This window comes from Ananas comosus, linkage group 22 (assembly GCF_001540865.1).
Source record: "Ananas comosus cultivar F153 linkage group 22, ASM154086v1, whole genome shotgun sequence".
Lineage (NCBI taxonomy): Eukaryota > Viridiplantae > Streptophyta > Magnoliopsida > Poales > Bromeliaceae > Ananas > Ananas comosus.
This window is the reverse complement of record NC_033642.1, coordinates 4,025,919-4,040,276: the sequence shown is the minus strand read 5'-3', so window position 1 is coordinate 4,040,276 and position 14,358 is coordinate 4,025,919. Positions and strand designations below refer to the sequence as shown.

General features: G+C 39.7%; 1 protein-coding gene and 1 long non-coding RNA gene across 3 annotated transcripts in view; one reads left to right on the top strand and one right to left on the bottom strand.

Annotated features, from left to right (window-relative positions):
- The window catches only part of LOC109727576 (SNARE-interacting protein KEULE-like), a 110,946-nt gene that overhangs the window by 91,323 nt on the left and 5,265 nt on the right, over positions 1–14,358 (top strand). For both annotated transcript variants that reach the window (XM_020257727.1, XM_020257726.1), the window contains exons 14-15: positions 12,272–12,397; positions 12,519–12,614. In XM_020257727.1, coding sequence (XP_020113316.1) covers positions 12,272–12,397; positions 12,519–12,614 — 222 coding nt within the window. The remainder of the gene's footprint in view (positions 1–12,271; positions 12,398–12,518; positions 12,615–14,358) is intronic.
- The window catches only part of LOC109727577, a 21,964-nt gene continuing 17,920 nt past the window's right edge, over positions 10,315–14,358 (bottom strand). Inside the window, exon 5 of the long non-coding RNA XR_002220796.1 lies at positions 10,315–10,343. This is a non-coding gene — a long non-coding RNA (uncharacterized LOC109727577). The remainder of the gene's footprint in view (positions 10,344–14,358) is intronic.

The following is a 14,358-nucleotide window of genomic DNA, read 5'->3' as shown; positions in this document are numbered from 1 at the left end:
AAACTGCTGTAAATCAGCTGTGAGTAAGCATACCAAACTGCGTTAAAACCATTATCAAACATCCAATTTCGGCGGAATCCTCACCTAGTATCATGCTATAGTGGAATCCCTGTTTTGGTTCAGGTTAGTGTCACGCCCCGAGACCGCTCCCAATTTGGTTCGGTTCGGGCACGCCGACAGACCGCCGAACGGACAGAGTTTCCCCTGTACGTCCTAGGCGTCGCAACAAGTACAATACAAAGGTTCCAACCAGGAACAGTACTCAGCAAACAGAATTGCATCGGGAAGGTATCAATCAACATAAACACATCCTATGATATTACATCCATTCATTTTACATCACAATTCCATTACATTCAACTTCCAATACAATTAAGTTATTACAACATTTATTTATTACAGTTTGATACAAAAAGCTTGCTTTCATTTTCTATACCCCTAAGCTACGTCGACGGGGTACTGCTAGCTCTGGTCTCTGGGGGTAGGGCGCTATCTATGGAGCTACGCCCTTGCCTCGCGCCGCCGCGCCGCTCACGTGCGAACCTGTAAAACCCCAAAACAACGTGGGGTGAGAACCAACTCCATGGTTCCCAGTGGGTACGGCCACCCAAGGGAGGAGCTCGACCAACAGGTCCAAGGGAGGCAAATACAAGTTAGTCCAATAAACAGATAGATATGTATATCATAAACATGCAACTAACTTTACCTTGCTTTGCCTCACAACTGCAATGATGTCATGCTATATGCAACAGGAATATATGCAACAACTAGTAGAATTATTGATTCTACAATCAATCTCGCTAATCTTAGCTCATGTCATCCAACTCTAAGGTTTCCACTACCTTAGGTTATCACATTTACCACTAGCCCTCAAGGTTCTATCTACCTTATTCCAGCTAGCCACCCGACTCGGCCTCGAGTCAATCAACAGCGGATAATCCGCGCTCTGCCCGGCTCGAGGTGAAGGATCCTGTCGCATGCACCTCAGCCTGCAAGCCAAGAACCACATCGCCCAACGGTCCGCCCGAAGGTCCGTGCACCGTGGTCAGGGATCCGCTAGTGGGAGAGGAAACATAGCCGCGTACACCCATAGCCAAGATCCCCGATAGGGAGAGGAACATGCCGTACACCCTAGCGCTCTTTGTTCTTGCTTAGTCATAATCCTCAAAGTTCTTTCCGGTGGGAGAGGAACATCGCCGCATACACCCGCGGTCCAAGAACTATTGAGTTCACAAGTACTGGGATTCCGGAATCGACTTCACAAGTCAAGGGTCCATATCCAACCCTATACTATTGACCTATCTAGGTCCAATGCACTTTCCACCCTAGGTCCAACTGACTCTAGGTCTAATGCCTCAATTTCACAACCTAGGTTTACCTTAACTCTAGGTTCAGTTCTCAACCTATGTTCTTTAACACTAGGTTAGATGCCACACACCTAGATCCCGACTCTAGGTTCATACTCAACCTATGTTCTTTAACACTAGGTTAGATGCCACTCGTTATTTATCCTAGGTTCAACAACACTAGGTTCAATGTCATCTATGTTCGACCTATGTTTATTAACACTAGGTTAATGCCACTCGATCTACTTGATATCCTATTTGTCATATCGAGTCCATATGCACATGCATCTTATCTAACATGCTCACATGATGTTACATGCACCTAGCATACATTCCAATGCACACATACATATCACTTGCATTATCACTAGCATGTATTCTATATCATATCATTTTACATGGATCTACTTAGCATTTGCATCATATTATTAACATGCATTATTTACATTTATATGCATCATCTATATGCCTCATTTACATTCATATGCATCAACGTGGATTCTTAATCATCTTAGACATAAAGGGCGACCTAGTCGCTTCGGTAAACACAACCCACCTTAACTCGCGTTCCGATTGCTCGTCGACACTTGCAATCGGCCTCCCGCGGCACCCGTGACCCGGTTCGGCTCGAACTCTTGCGCGACCACCCGAACGGCCACCAATCCGCGATCCGTCTATTCTGGAGTTTATTCCACGACACCACGATGCTCCCGATCCGTTCTCATGATTTTTGGAGGCTTATTCCGCGTGCTGCGGCTATCTGTACCAAAACAGACCGTTTCGTCAATAACTTCGCGTACACTCGTCGTATCGTCGAACCGAGCGCACCAACGCGTTCGTTATACCCCCAATTAGGTTTACAGAGGGTTAAATGAGATCAAACCCATCTATTTACAAAAATCCCATTTTTGAGCCCTAGTTTGCGACTACGGCAAAATACCCCAAATCGATCTCCGATTCATGCATTAATCTACTCATAAGCATGCTAGGATTCCATCTAAACCATTCTTAGAGTGTATTAACCAAACCCTAAGAAATCACCATTAAAGAGCTTCCAAGAAGCTTACCTCCTAAAGCCTCTCCAAGCACAAGGAAGGAATGAAGAAGATGGAAAGCTCTTCCTCTTCTTCTTCTTCTTCTTCTTCTTCTTCTCCTTCTTCTTCTTCTTCTTTTCTTCTATTTCGTTTAGAGAGAGAGAGAGGCACGGTTGGGGTTGAAACGGTGAGGGAAAGAGAGAGAGAGAGGTTCTACTCCTCTCTATACACTTAACCCATGTAACATTTGCAGGAAAACCCCTCAACAAAGCCTCTCTTGCAACAGCCCGAACTGGGCATTTTCGGGGTTCGGGGACCGGTCCTTGCGGTGAGAGACCGGTCCCTGAGAGACCGGTCCTTGGCTGAGAGACCGGTCCCTGAAGGTCCAGAACTCAGCCTCAAGGACTTAGCCAAATTTTCAGCTTTTTCACCGTTTCTTCTCCGTTTTCGCCCGTTTTCGCTCGTTTGGCCTCCGATTCGTTTCAAATCGAACTGAGACTCTTCAAACATGTTTTCGAGCATGTTTTCATCATCTTTTCATCCACGCTAATGCCGGATTTAACTCACGGCCCAACTTAGCCTTTCGGGTTCCGTTTCCGCGCCTATGCGCACCGAAACGCCCGATTGCTCCAGAACTTCACCGAACCTCACGAAACCATCCAAATGGCTTTCCAAAGCAACGTACACCATAACTTCATAATTTTAGAAGTCCGGTACCTTACAGTTAGTGTACTCAATTTAACCCCCAAGAGCTCCGAAATATCAGCCAAGAACCATTCGACAACTTGTCGCAAACCTGCTGCGAACATAGTTTCAATCTGCATCATTACTCTTGTACAACTATATAATATAGTTGGAATCTTACTTAATCAGATTTCCAACTAGAAGTTTTACTTACCACTAGCTGAAACACCTTCCAAACCAGCGCATAGGGTCACAATCTTAGCTCAAGGTTGGATTCATAGTTGCTGTCCACAATAGATCCAAAATTAGCATTACTAAACCTTGTATAGCATCAACTAGAGTAATTAGCTAGCTAATTACCTTTGCCAAATCTCAATTCAACCCTTCCTTGTACCAAAGTAGAGAAATTACAGCCAAGTGGCTCTCCTCGAGTTGCTGAAACCTTCCTCCAACTCGGCTGCCAACAAAAGCTCAAAACACTCAACAGCCACTACTATTACTCAAACTAGAGAGGAGTTGAGCTAATTACCTTTCAAAAACTCTCTCAGTAATTCCCTATCAGTTACTTGAAGAACACCACCCAAAACACTTCTTCTTTTCTTTCTAAAGCTAGCTCCAAGCACTTCTAATCAGCTAGCATCAAGCAAGGAAAAGAAATCAAGCTTAAACCATTGATTTCTTTGTAGAGAGAGAGAAAAACCCTAGAGAGAGAAAGAGATGAAGCTCCCCCTGCTTCTCAAAGCTTCAGCAACCTTAGAGTAGCTGTAGGGGTCGAGCCATCTGCTTGGGATAAGATCAAGAAGCCAAAAAGACCAAAATAGGTCTGTTGCCACGCAGTTGCTGCTGCTGATGCTGGTTGTACCGGTACAGGTTGATAGTTGTATCGGTACAACAATGCAAAATGCGCAAAATGGCAATAGCAGTGCACTTTCTCGCTTCCCGCAGTCTAATCACTCTCATACTTGTCCACCAACCTCTCGAAACCCTTTAGAAAATATGGGTTAACTCCCAATATCAGTTCCACTCTAGAACTTCGCAATTAACCAAGTTCAGAGTATTATAGTTGAATAGTGCATTTGCAATGCACTTTTCCATTTCCAGCTATTTGCTTGCTTCAGTGACTTGTTGAAACCCTCTCAACAATCCTTCAAAAATCGTAGAATAGTTCCAATTACTATTCTAACACTTGAACTTCGTAATTTGCTAAAGTTCAGTATATTACATTAACACTAGCCGTTCTTTAACGCTAGCCATTCTTTATCCTTAGCCATTCTTGATTCTTAGCCACTCTTGACTCTTAGCCATTCTTTATTACTTACAATTCTTTAGCCTTAGCCGTTCTTTATTCTTTATCATACTTTCCTAAGGTTACTTGACCTTAGCCAACTATGCCACTCGACTTGGTCTTGAGTCAATCATCTGCGGATAATCCGCGCTCTGTCAGGCTCGAGGTGAAGGAACTATCATATGCACCTCAGCCACCAATCCACAAACCACATAACGGGTCGCCCAGAGCTGCGAACACCCGTGGTCAGGGATCTCCCGGTGGGAGAGGAGCATGATGCATACACCCGCAGCCGAGATCCCCGATAGGGAGAGGAACATGCCACATGCACCCTAGCGCTCAAGATTCTTCCGGTGGGAGAGGAACATGCCACATGCACCCGCGGCCAAGAATCTTGCTCAATCACAATCCTCGAAGTTCTTCCGATGGGAGAGGAATATGCCACATGCACCCGCGGCCAAAAACTATCGAGCTCATATGCTGCATTAGCAGCCGCTGCACTCGAAGCAGGGATTCCGGAATCCACTTTCATAACTCTAGGGTTGGTCTCACCCTATATTATCGACCTATTTAGGTCCAAGTCTTTACTCAACCTAAGTTAATACATTAGGTTCAATGTCACTATTTTCATAGCCTAGGTTTATTAACACTAGGTCCAATGTTCTTTACCACCTAGGTTCATTTGACTCTAGGTTCAATGTCAGTATATTCATAACCTAGGTTTACTTAACTCTAGGTTCAACTCTCAACCTATGTTTAATACATTAGGTTTAATGCCACTCATAATTCACCTATGTTCTATGACACTAGGTTGAATGCCACTCGTGTTCTTGTTTTCCTAGTTATCCATACCTAGGAATCATACTTGAGATGCCACACTTGTTGAGTTCTTTACTATACTTAGAGTTCATCGACTCAAGTTCAACTTTCATGTCATTCTAGCATAATCTCGCAATAGGAATCATACATATATTCTTTAGCATTTCACGCACATGCCTATGCATTCATAATTAGCGTCTTAATCTTATACATTCACTTAGCATATTTTCTATGCATTCACTTAGCATACATCATGCATTCACTTAGCACATACCTTATGCATTTATCATTAGCATCTATCTCAATCATACATTCTTTTAGCATATATGCCACGTATTCTTTAGCATTTCTCACATGCATATTTTTGCATCTATATCATACATTCATTTAGCATATAGCTTATGCATTCTTTATTAGCTTTTCAATCATGCATTCACATTCATAACTAGCAATCTCTATCATGCATTCACATTCATATGTATCTAGCACATGCTACAATATGTCAACATGCATATACTTTATCGTCCAATGGTTGTCATTATACAACTTAGCATTTACCTCACGCATTCATTATTAGCATACATCTTATGCATTCATTGTTATTTATCATATGCATTCATTAGCATTTATCTTATGCATTCCTTTAGCATCTACTCATGCATTCATTTAGCAACTACTCATGCATTCATTTGCCTTGCAATTAACTTCCATTACATGCATCAACAACAAAACACACTACACTTTGGCATGGAAGCGACCTAATCACTTCGGTGAGCACAACCCACCTCGTAACGCTCTCCGATTGCTTGTAGTCACTTGCAATCGGGCTCCCGCGGCACACGTGACCCGGTTCGGCTCCAACTCGCAATTGATCGCCGAACGCTCAACAATCCGCAACATAGGGTCATCAAGGGTTCATCTCTAACTTTCAATTAGAGAGCTAAAGGGTTAAATGAGATTAAAACCCTCATTTGCTACAAAACCCCCATTCTAAACCTAGCATAAACCTATTCTCCATTTAACCCAAAAATCACATGGAGAAACATGCTAACAACACATTAGAGATCATTAGAATCTCATACTTAAAGGATTTAATTGAAATCCCAACTTAAATCATGAGATCTCACCTTAGGCCACCATGCTCATCAAGCTAAATCCACCATTGAAAGCTTGCTTCACCATTGGAGAGCTCCAAGCTTCATCTCCTCCAAAATCCTTACTTTGGGAGAGAGATCTAGAGAGAGGAGAGAGATATCTAGAGAGAGAAAGGGAGGGTTTCTCTCCCCCTCACCATGCCTGTGTGTGTGTGTGGTGTGTGGGTGTGTTCGGCTGGGGAGGAGGAAGAAAAGGGGAAAAAAACCCCTTTTATACAAAGCCCCTCACATTAACACAATTTCGGTTAGCAGCTCAGAATCTGATACCTTTCGCCGGAGCCCTTCTGAATGTCTGTTTACGCTCAAATTTGACACTCAGGCTCGGTTTAACTTGATAAAACGGAAAATATCTTAACTTTTCAGTTTCGACAATTTTTGGTCACCGAAAGCTCTACCGAACTGTAATCTCTAGCAGATAGCAGTCGAATTTTATTTTCCACTTTTCAGGTGTCGGAATGTCATGAAACTTTAAATCTAGTCTCATAAAAATAATCCCGACATATTCCCAAGTTTTCATAATTTTCTGACACTCTGAATTTTCTGCTAAAATATCAGTCCCGTTTCTTACAGAAAATTCTAAATCTTCTGTTACCGTTTCGATTTCAGCATAAGTCATTTCCGACTTCTATTTTTCTTCTTTAAGTCCAATAAAAAATAGTATCTCACACTATTTTTATTTGTATTTAATTTTATATTAAAATTCGGTATATTACATGCACAGCGGAGGAGCATAGTTTACAAAATTCAATTACGCAGCCAACCACAAAATATATGGCTACAACAGGTTGGGGAGATCAATCACAAGTACTACCACATCTAATAATCCATCCGCGACAAGTAGAGAGTGGCAAAAAGTCTAAACTACTATAACATCTCGAAAACCAAGACCAAAATTCATTTACCGCAAGAAAACCAAAACCAATTAACGTCCAAGATTTCGAGGTTACAACTTATATTTTCAATCATTCTACATCATGATTTCAAAAGCGGCAAGTAAAAGGTTTACAAAGTTAAAAAAAATCTCAAGGTTCTTAATATGGATCCAAAAATGAAGGAAGCTACTGAGTTTCTAACTATCACGACCTCATACCGCGTCCCGACCTTCATCACTCGCCTCACCTATCAAAAAGAAAGGGGTAAGAAACATATAAATATGTTTTTTAGTATGGCCACCGCATCGCCAAGGGCAAGCCGCACTTATTGGCCAACGGAAAGGAAAAGCAAGATGACGATACGTAGCATAAGAGTAAATGAATAATAAGCATTTATGTCAAAGCAACGAATGCCGCTAGTATAATCAAATAGTAGTGCAAATTATGCCATGCATTGACCGAACGATCAATCTAACAAATAGCCCAATCCAGAGCTGTCGTGCTGGTTTATAGACCTCAGGCAAAAGCCACGCGTACATGAATCCGACTTATGGGTCACTTTAGACCTCTTTTTTGGTAAAGAACACCCACTGTCCATGGCCAAATCAAACTGGTGTACGTGAACGCGTGTCATGCGATAACTGATCATGCTATATGCTCAAGTAACTGAACCGGGAGGAAGAGCCGCAAAGCTCATGAGGAGTAATCTTCCAACCACGAAGGTCAAGTCTCATATAGAGTAAAGCCGACCACAAGATCAATCATATGTCATATCCATGATCGGGTGCAACCGACCAATAAGGTCAAATTCACGAAAGGAGTAATCGTATGCCTTCCAATCTTACTCTACGTGCCATAGGTCCAATACAATAAGGTCCATACATGATAATCATGAAGCATGTGAAGACAAATACAATAGAAAGCCGACATATAGAGTAACTAAGCATATATGATCTCATGATCTATATAAGTTGCTTTACTATCAAGTATCATCTGACAACATGATTAACGATAAATGAAGCCGACAAGTAAGCAACTAATAATAAAGAAGTAGATAAATCCGATCTACTCAATAGGATACATGACAGAAGTATGATTGAATAACTGAGTAGAATGTCACTTTACTGATTTCGAATTAAAGCACCCACTTATATATTGAACATCCGAGTCTAAAAAGTCAACCTAATATGCCTAGACATCGTATGAAACTAAAAATAAGATCCACAAAGGTCACAATCAGTCTCCAAAACGTCAAGTCAAGACTAATGTGACTCTAAGCAACCAACAAACAGGAAGACACAATCAGAACATCAGTTCCTACTATTCCCTCCTAATTTCCAACGGTAAACAAATAAACTCTCTAAAATCATCATATCGGTCATAAAATGTGACAAACACAGCCACACACCTACTCAGCCCACCAGCTGTCCCAAAACACATCAATTTAGGCTTTGGGACTTCTGCACCCAAAGTGCAAACCAAAAAGGGCTTTGAAATCGAAATTAAGCCATGTCGGGCTCTAGAAGTGTCGTTTTTGGCATGGGAACCCACTACGACCCTCCAGCTGTCTACAATGACTCTACACATACGCAAGACAATGAGGATCAACTGGCAAAGAAGGCTCGGCAATGTTCAAAGCCAGCCACATCAGCATTTACGTGAATTTCAAACCGAAATCATGCTATTATGATCAATTACAACCACAAAAGTGCTAAAAAACCCTATTTATGTGTCGAAATGGTTTTCGTACTTCTAACAACTAATCCATGGCTCGAACATGTGTAATTGACGCTTCCCAAGGTAGCTCGCGATGCATGATTACAGAAAAGTTCCATAACTTTCAAATATTATGATTTTGAATATAGAAAATGGAGTTTTAGCTCGTTACCAGCACTTCGATGACTAGTATGCCGACAAACATCACCGAAAGGAAAGCAACAAGGTGATCAAGATCTGAAATGTCAGCAGGGGTTGTCAGTGGAAGTGGAGCGATCTTTTCATCAAAATGGAAGGTCTTCGGGAGTGCCACAGTCCAAACAGCGAAGGGGAGCTGATCAGACCACAACAAAAGGGAGCACGACAATAGGGGAGCATCCAGGAGGGTGGTTCTCTATAGATGAGGGGTAGTCTTTCGATGAGGATGCTATTCAACCAGGCAGCAGGAAGCAAGGACGCTTTTGCGTGGTCGGAAGCGATCGTCGCTGGCCAGGGGAGGTCAAGTTTGACGGAGGGAAGGCCAGCAACGGGGAGCAGCATCAGTTGTGATTTGACTAGATCTGGTCGAGAATGCTTCTTCTCGGCCTCACAGCTATAGTTGAGCTCCGGGCGGCGGGCCAACACTGGAGAGGGGTAATCAAAGGTCCGTCGTCGGCAGCAAGGGGCTCGGGAGCCATGACCACAATGAGTGAGAGAAAGGAGAGAAATATGAGAAAGAGAAAGAAAGAGAGACAAGAAAGGCTCGCTGGCACTCCTCGCCTGCCGAGGAGGTCACCGGAGCTTAGTGGTGCGCCAGAAAGGCCCGGGGAGGAGAGGTGGTTGGGAGAGACAGAGATGAGAAAGAAAGGGAGAGGCTAGGGTTTCTAAAGCTCCTATTTATAACAATTGTATTTTAGTCCCCCTATTTCAAGTTTCTTGCTCAAAACTCCCCCGCCTGTAGATTGCATCCTAGTACCTCCACCTGAGAAATCTCCAATTTGGCAAATAAATCTCAGACTTTTTGCATAAAAATCCTTTTTTGTTGGTTCCTCTTTTGCCATTTTTCTCTCCAAATATCACTTTTATTGTGCGAAATTGTAGAAAACACCCTCTCATTACTTCCAGCACTGCCATACCTTGAAAGTTGCAATTTTGTTTTATTGAAAATGATTCAGTTATACCGAAATGCCCCATGTTTTTGAAAATTTCATTAAAAAGCTTTGATTTCTACACTCCCTGCCCATTGTCTATACATGATTACATCTTTCAAATCCTAGCCTGTTGATGAATAAAGCCTTACATTAACTTCTATTGAGGTCGAGATAAACTTAGTCTCATGTTCTAGATTTCCGAAGAAGATATCAAGCATACTTTTCTTGGCACAAGAATTACCCTTTTATTGTTCTTTCTACCTCAAGACCAAGAAAATGCTTCAAATCTGCTGATTCCTTCATCTGAAAGCGCACTGAAATTGTTGAGTTGGGTACAGAAAGGATTGGTAAAAATTAATAGCTTATTAATAGAAAAATCACAAACACGCACCCTTAACTTTATAATTGTTACAAGAAACTACTAATATAAACATGCTCATTAATAGGCTACAAGAGAAGAAGGTAAGAAGCTCTAGTTATGTTTGTTGTTTTATCTCCTCTCTCCTTTCTCTTTATTCTCCCACTGAACTGCTTCCACTCTTGATACAATTAAGATTCTCCCACTTACTATGTCAAGCTGCATAATAATGAAGCTGTAGTTTCCTATTATTTATAGTAGCTTGGGGTGGAAAGGTTTGGTGAAACTTTCTTGTCGGTAATCAAATGTTTTAGGCTCACATTTTACATGCTATGGTTAGGTGGAACAGTAATGTTGGATAGTAGAAGTTGTTTGAGTTGATGATGACTCTCAACATGCATTAAACTATTTGCTAATCATTATGACCAATTACTCATTTGGCTTATAGAAATTTACGCTACGTTGTAGTTGTCACATTTTTCTAACTTGGAACCCAGAAATTTTATTTGTTAATCTGATATTGAACATGTAGTTCTCATGCTTTCTAGCCTTAGAACGTCCTCGTAGGGCATGTTTTGTTGGCCAAAAGTGGCTAAAGTGAAAAAAGTGACTTTCACAACAAAAGTGAGTTTTCAGTTTAATTGTTTAGTTGGCTATAAAGTGAAACATGAAAAACTATAGTTTTGTAATTTTTATTCTTTAATTCTATATAAACAGGTGAAAATATAAACGACTAATAGTCGCAATTTAGATTAAAAATTCAAATTTAAATTTAAATTTATATTTAGAATTCAAAATTACATTTTAAAATTTAAATTTAAACTTAAATCTGAGTTGAATTTATAATTAAAATTTAAGACATAAAGTAAATTTACAAACTGAATTTAAAGTTTAAGTTATAACTCATAACAGAAATTAAATTCTAAATAAAAGTTCAATATAGAAATTAGAACATTTGTTCAAATTTGAATTCATAATTTGAATTTATAATTTGAATCATATTTTAATTTACTCTTTGATCTTATATTTTGAATTCAAATATGAATTCACAATTGAATTAATATTTAAATTAAAATTAAAATTTGAGTTTAAATCACAATTCGAACTGAACATTTGAATTCATAATTCAAATCCAAAGTTCAAACTGAAACCCATTATTAAAATTAAATGTAAAAAACAAATTTAAATTTGAATTTCAATTTCAATTTAAAAATTTAAATTTTAAATTCAAATTTTAGTCAATAATTTGAATTTATAGTTGGAACAATTTGAATTCAAAGTTCAAATTGAACTTCATAGCTAAAAATAATGTGATTAAAATTTAAGTTTCAAAATTGAAATTGATATTTAAATTTAAATTCTAGATTCAAATTTTTAAATAAGAATAAAAATAAAAATTTAAATATAAAATATAAAGTCATAAATTTGAATTAAAAAATTTTATGTTGAAATTGAATTTACAAATATAATTCAAAGTGTGATGATGATTCTAATTCAAATTTAAAGTGAAATTCACCTTTAAAAATAAATTCAAAGATTAACGTTAAGACCAAATATAACCTCCACCTAAGCTCTCCACTTTTGGTCACTTCCAAATTTTTTAAGCCGAAGTCAAAAAAGTGAGATTTAGTTATAACTCACCTTGTCAACCCACTTTTGTAAAGTGACTTTTACATTCACTTTTGCAAACCAAATAACTGATAAAACACCACCTTTTGAAAGTGCCACTTTCTAAAAGTGGCACTTTCGATGCCTCACTTTCGACCAACCAAACATGCCCTTAGGAAAAATGAATTAAATGATTTTATATCTCAAAGAAGAATCACGTGCACACAAAAACCTTGGCTCTATCTGATAAGTAATTTTCACACAGATTGCAGGAAAAATCAATAAATTAATTAGAGAAATAGGGCTTCGCGATATTGGACAGTTGGAGCAAGATGTTGTGTTTGGAGATGCAGGGGCAAAAGAAGTTATCAGTTTCCTGAGGACAAAACAGGTTATTTGAAGGCTCTTAATATTGTAACAAGAGAAACAAATAATATATTTACTGCTGTTCATTGCAAACTGTGTGATATATCAGGGTTTTAATTTTATTTTCGGTTCATCTTTTTGTCCAGGATCTCAGTCCAGAAAATAAATTAAGACTACTGATGATTTATGCAGTCGTGTATCCAGAAAAGTTTGAAGGCGACAAAGGGGAAAAGTTGATGCAGGTAGGTAGCATATGTACATGACTATTTACTTAAAACTCTAAGAATTAGAGATGAACATTTTACTTTGCTTGTGATGTCTGTCGAACCTATGCTTGTATGTGATATCCATCGCTGTTAGTTCTTTTGACATACTTATTTCATACAATTATCTGATTGATGATGTGCATTATTGGTTAATTCTGTGAAGACACAATTTACAGCAATCTGATTGGGATTGGCTTGGCTAAGATCATAATCATGAGTATTTCACAATTCCAACACCCTGGAGAGAAATTGTTATTTTGGAGATAGGTTATTCACTAAAGTAGGAAATAACCATTCATCTATTGTGTTTGGTGCATGGATTGTGGGTGTGCCCCACATTAAGTTGGATCAAGTTTATATGTATTATGAACCTTAAAACATTCTAAATTGCTAATATTATCCGAAAAAATAAAAAAAAATGCGCCAAACCCATGCTAGTGTGCCAGTGGCATGCTGCTGACACCAGGGGGTGTCGACATTGGCACAGCCCGTGCTACCATGCTATGCTATGCCGCTGACATGGCTGCATAGACCATGCTAGTGGCACGACAATTCTTATAGCATGGTATGACACGGTGTGTGTCGTGCTCTGCCGATGTGTGGCCGTTGCAAAACAATACATATATGCCAACACATAATGACATAAAATATTTATTTTCTTTGGCGGTAAAATATTCTAATTGCTTATTTTGTGTCGTTATCAAATCTTTTGAACTTTATTGAGCAAACTACTTAATAATTTAAAGAAAAGAGGGTTTCAGTCGTACCATTGGTCAAGGATAAAGTGCCATGGCATGGGGGCGTGCCGTTTTTTCCTAGCAACAGCACAAGCACGTCTCCTTGCCGATGCATGGCACATCTCTGTGCCGACGCGTGGCACACTTGCATGCCAATGGATATTCATGACCTTCTAGTGACATGTTTTCGCACAGTCTTATTTATGTTTTTTTGGTCACAACCAGTGTTTTAAATAGCGGCCGCTATGCCCTCCATAGCGGCTGCTATAGCGGATTTTATATGCTACTGCTACGCTATGATATGTAAAGCGGTATACAGGATCGGGTTCATAGTGGCCGCTTTAGCAGCATAGGGCCTGCTAAAGCGGTCGCTATAAAGTGGTAGGAAAGTGGGCACTATGAGCCCAAACCTTTAAAAAGTGCAAACGGGTTAAAAGAATGATTAAATTGTTAATGGATTATAGATTTTCAAGTTTTATGTCCTTTTGGTTTTCTAAATATTTTAAAGTTAATCTTAATTTCTTAATAGATAATGACATTAAATCTAGATAGACTTGCAATACTTAAAAAAAAATGATTAGTTGTCTTTTCTTCAAAATTATATGTATATTTTTTATAAGGAACATAAACATAATAAATTTGCTTTTATGAAACCCCCCCCCCCCCCCCCCCCCCCCCCCCCCCCCCCCCCCCAAGCTCTGGGGGAGATATGGCACGGGGAAGAACCCCCGTGCCATGCACGACGGGGCCGTGCCCCGCCGTGCCGGCTGTGAACTTTGGAACTGATATAATTAACCACTTACATCAATCAATATGTATCGGTTATAAGTATTAATAAAAAAATATAGAAAGTTTTATTGTAAGATTCTCAAACAAAATTGGTTCCAACATTTATCGCCTATCACCCATGTATCGCAAACGTCTCAGAGTATCGCCTTTCGTCTGTCGCCCGCGGTATCGCCCGCGATACTTGGGTATCACCT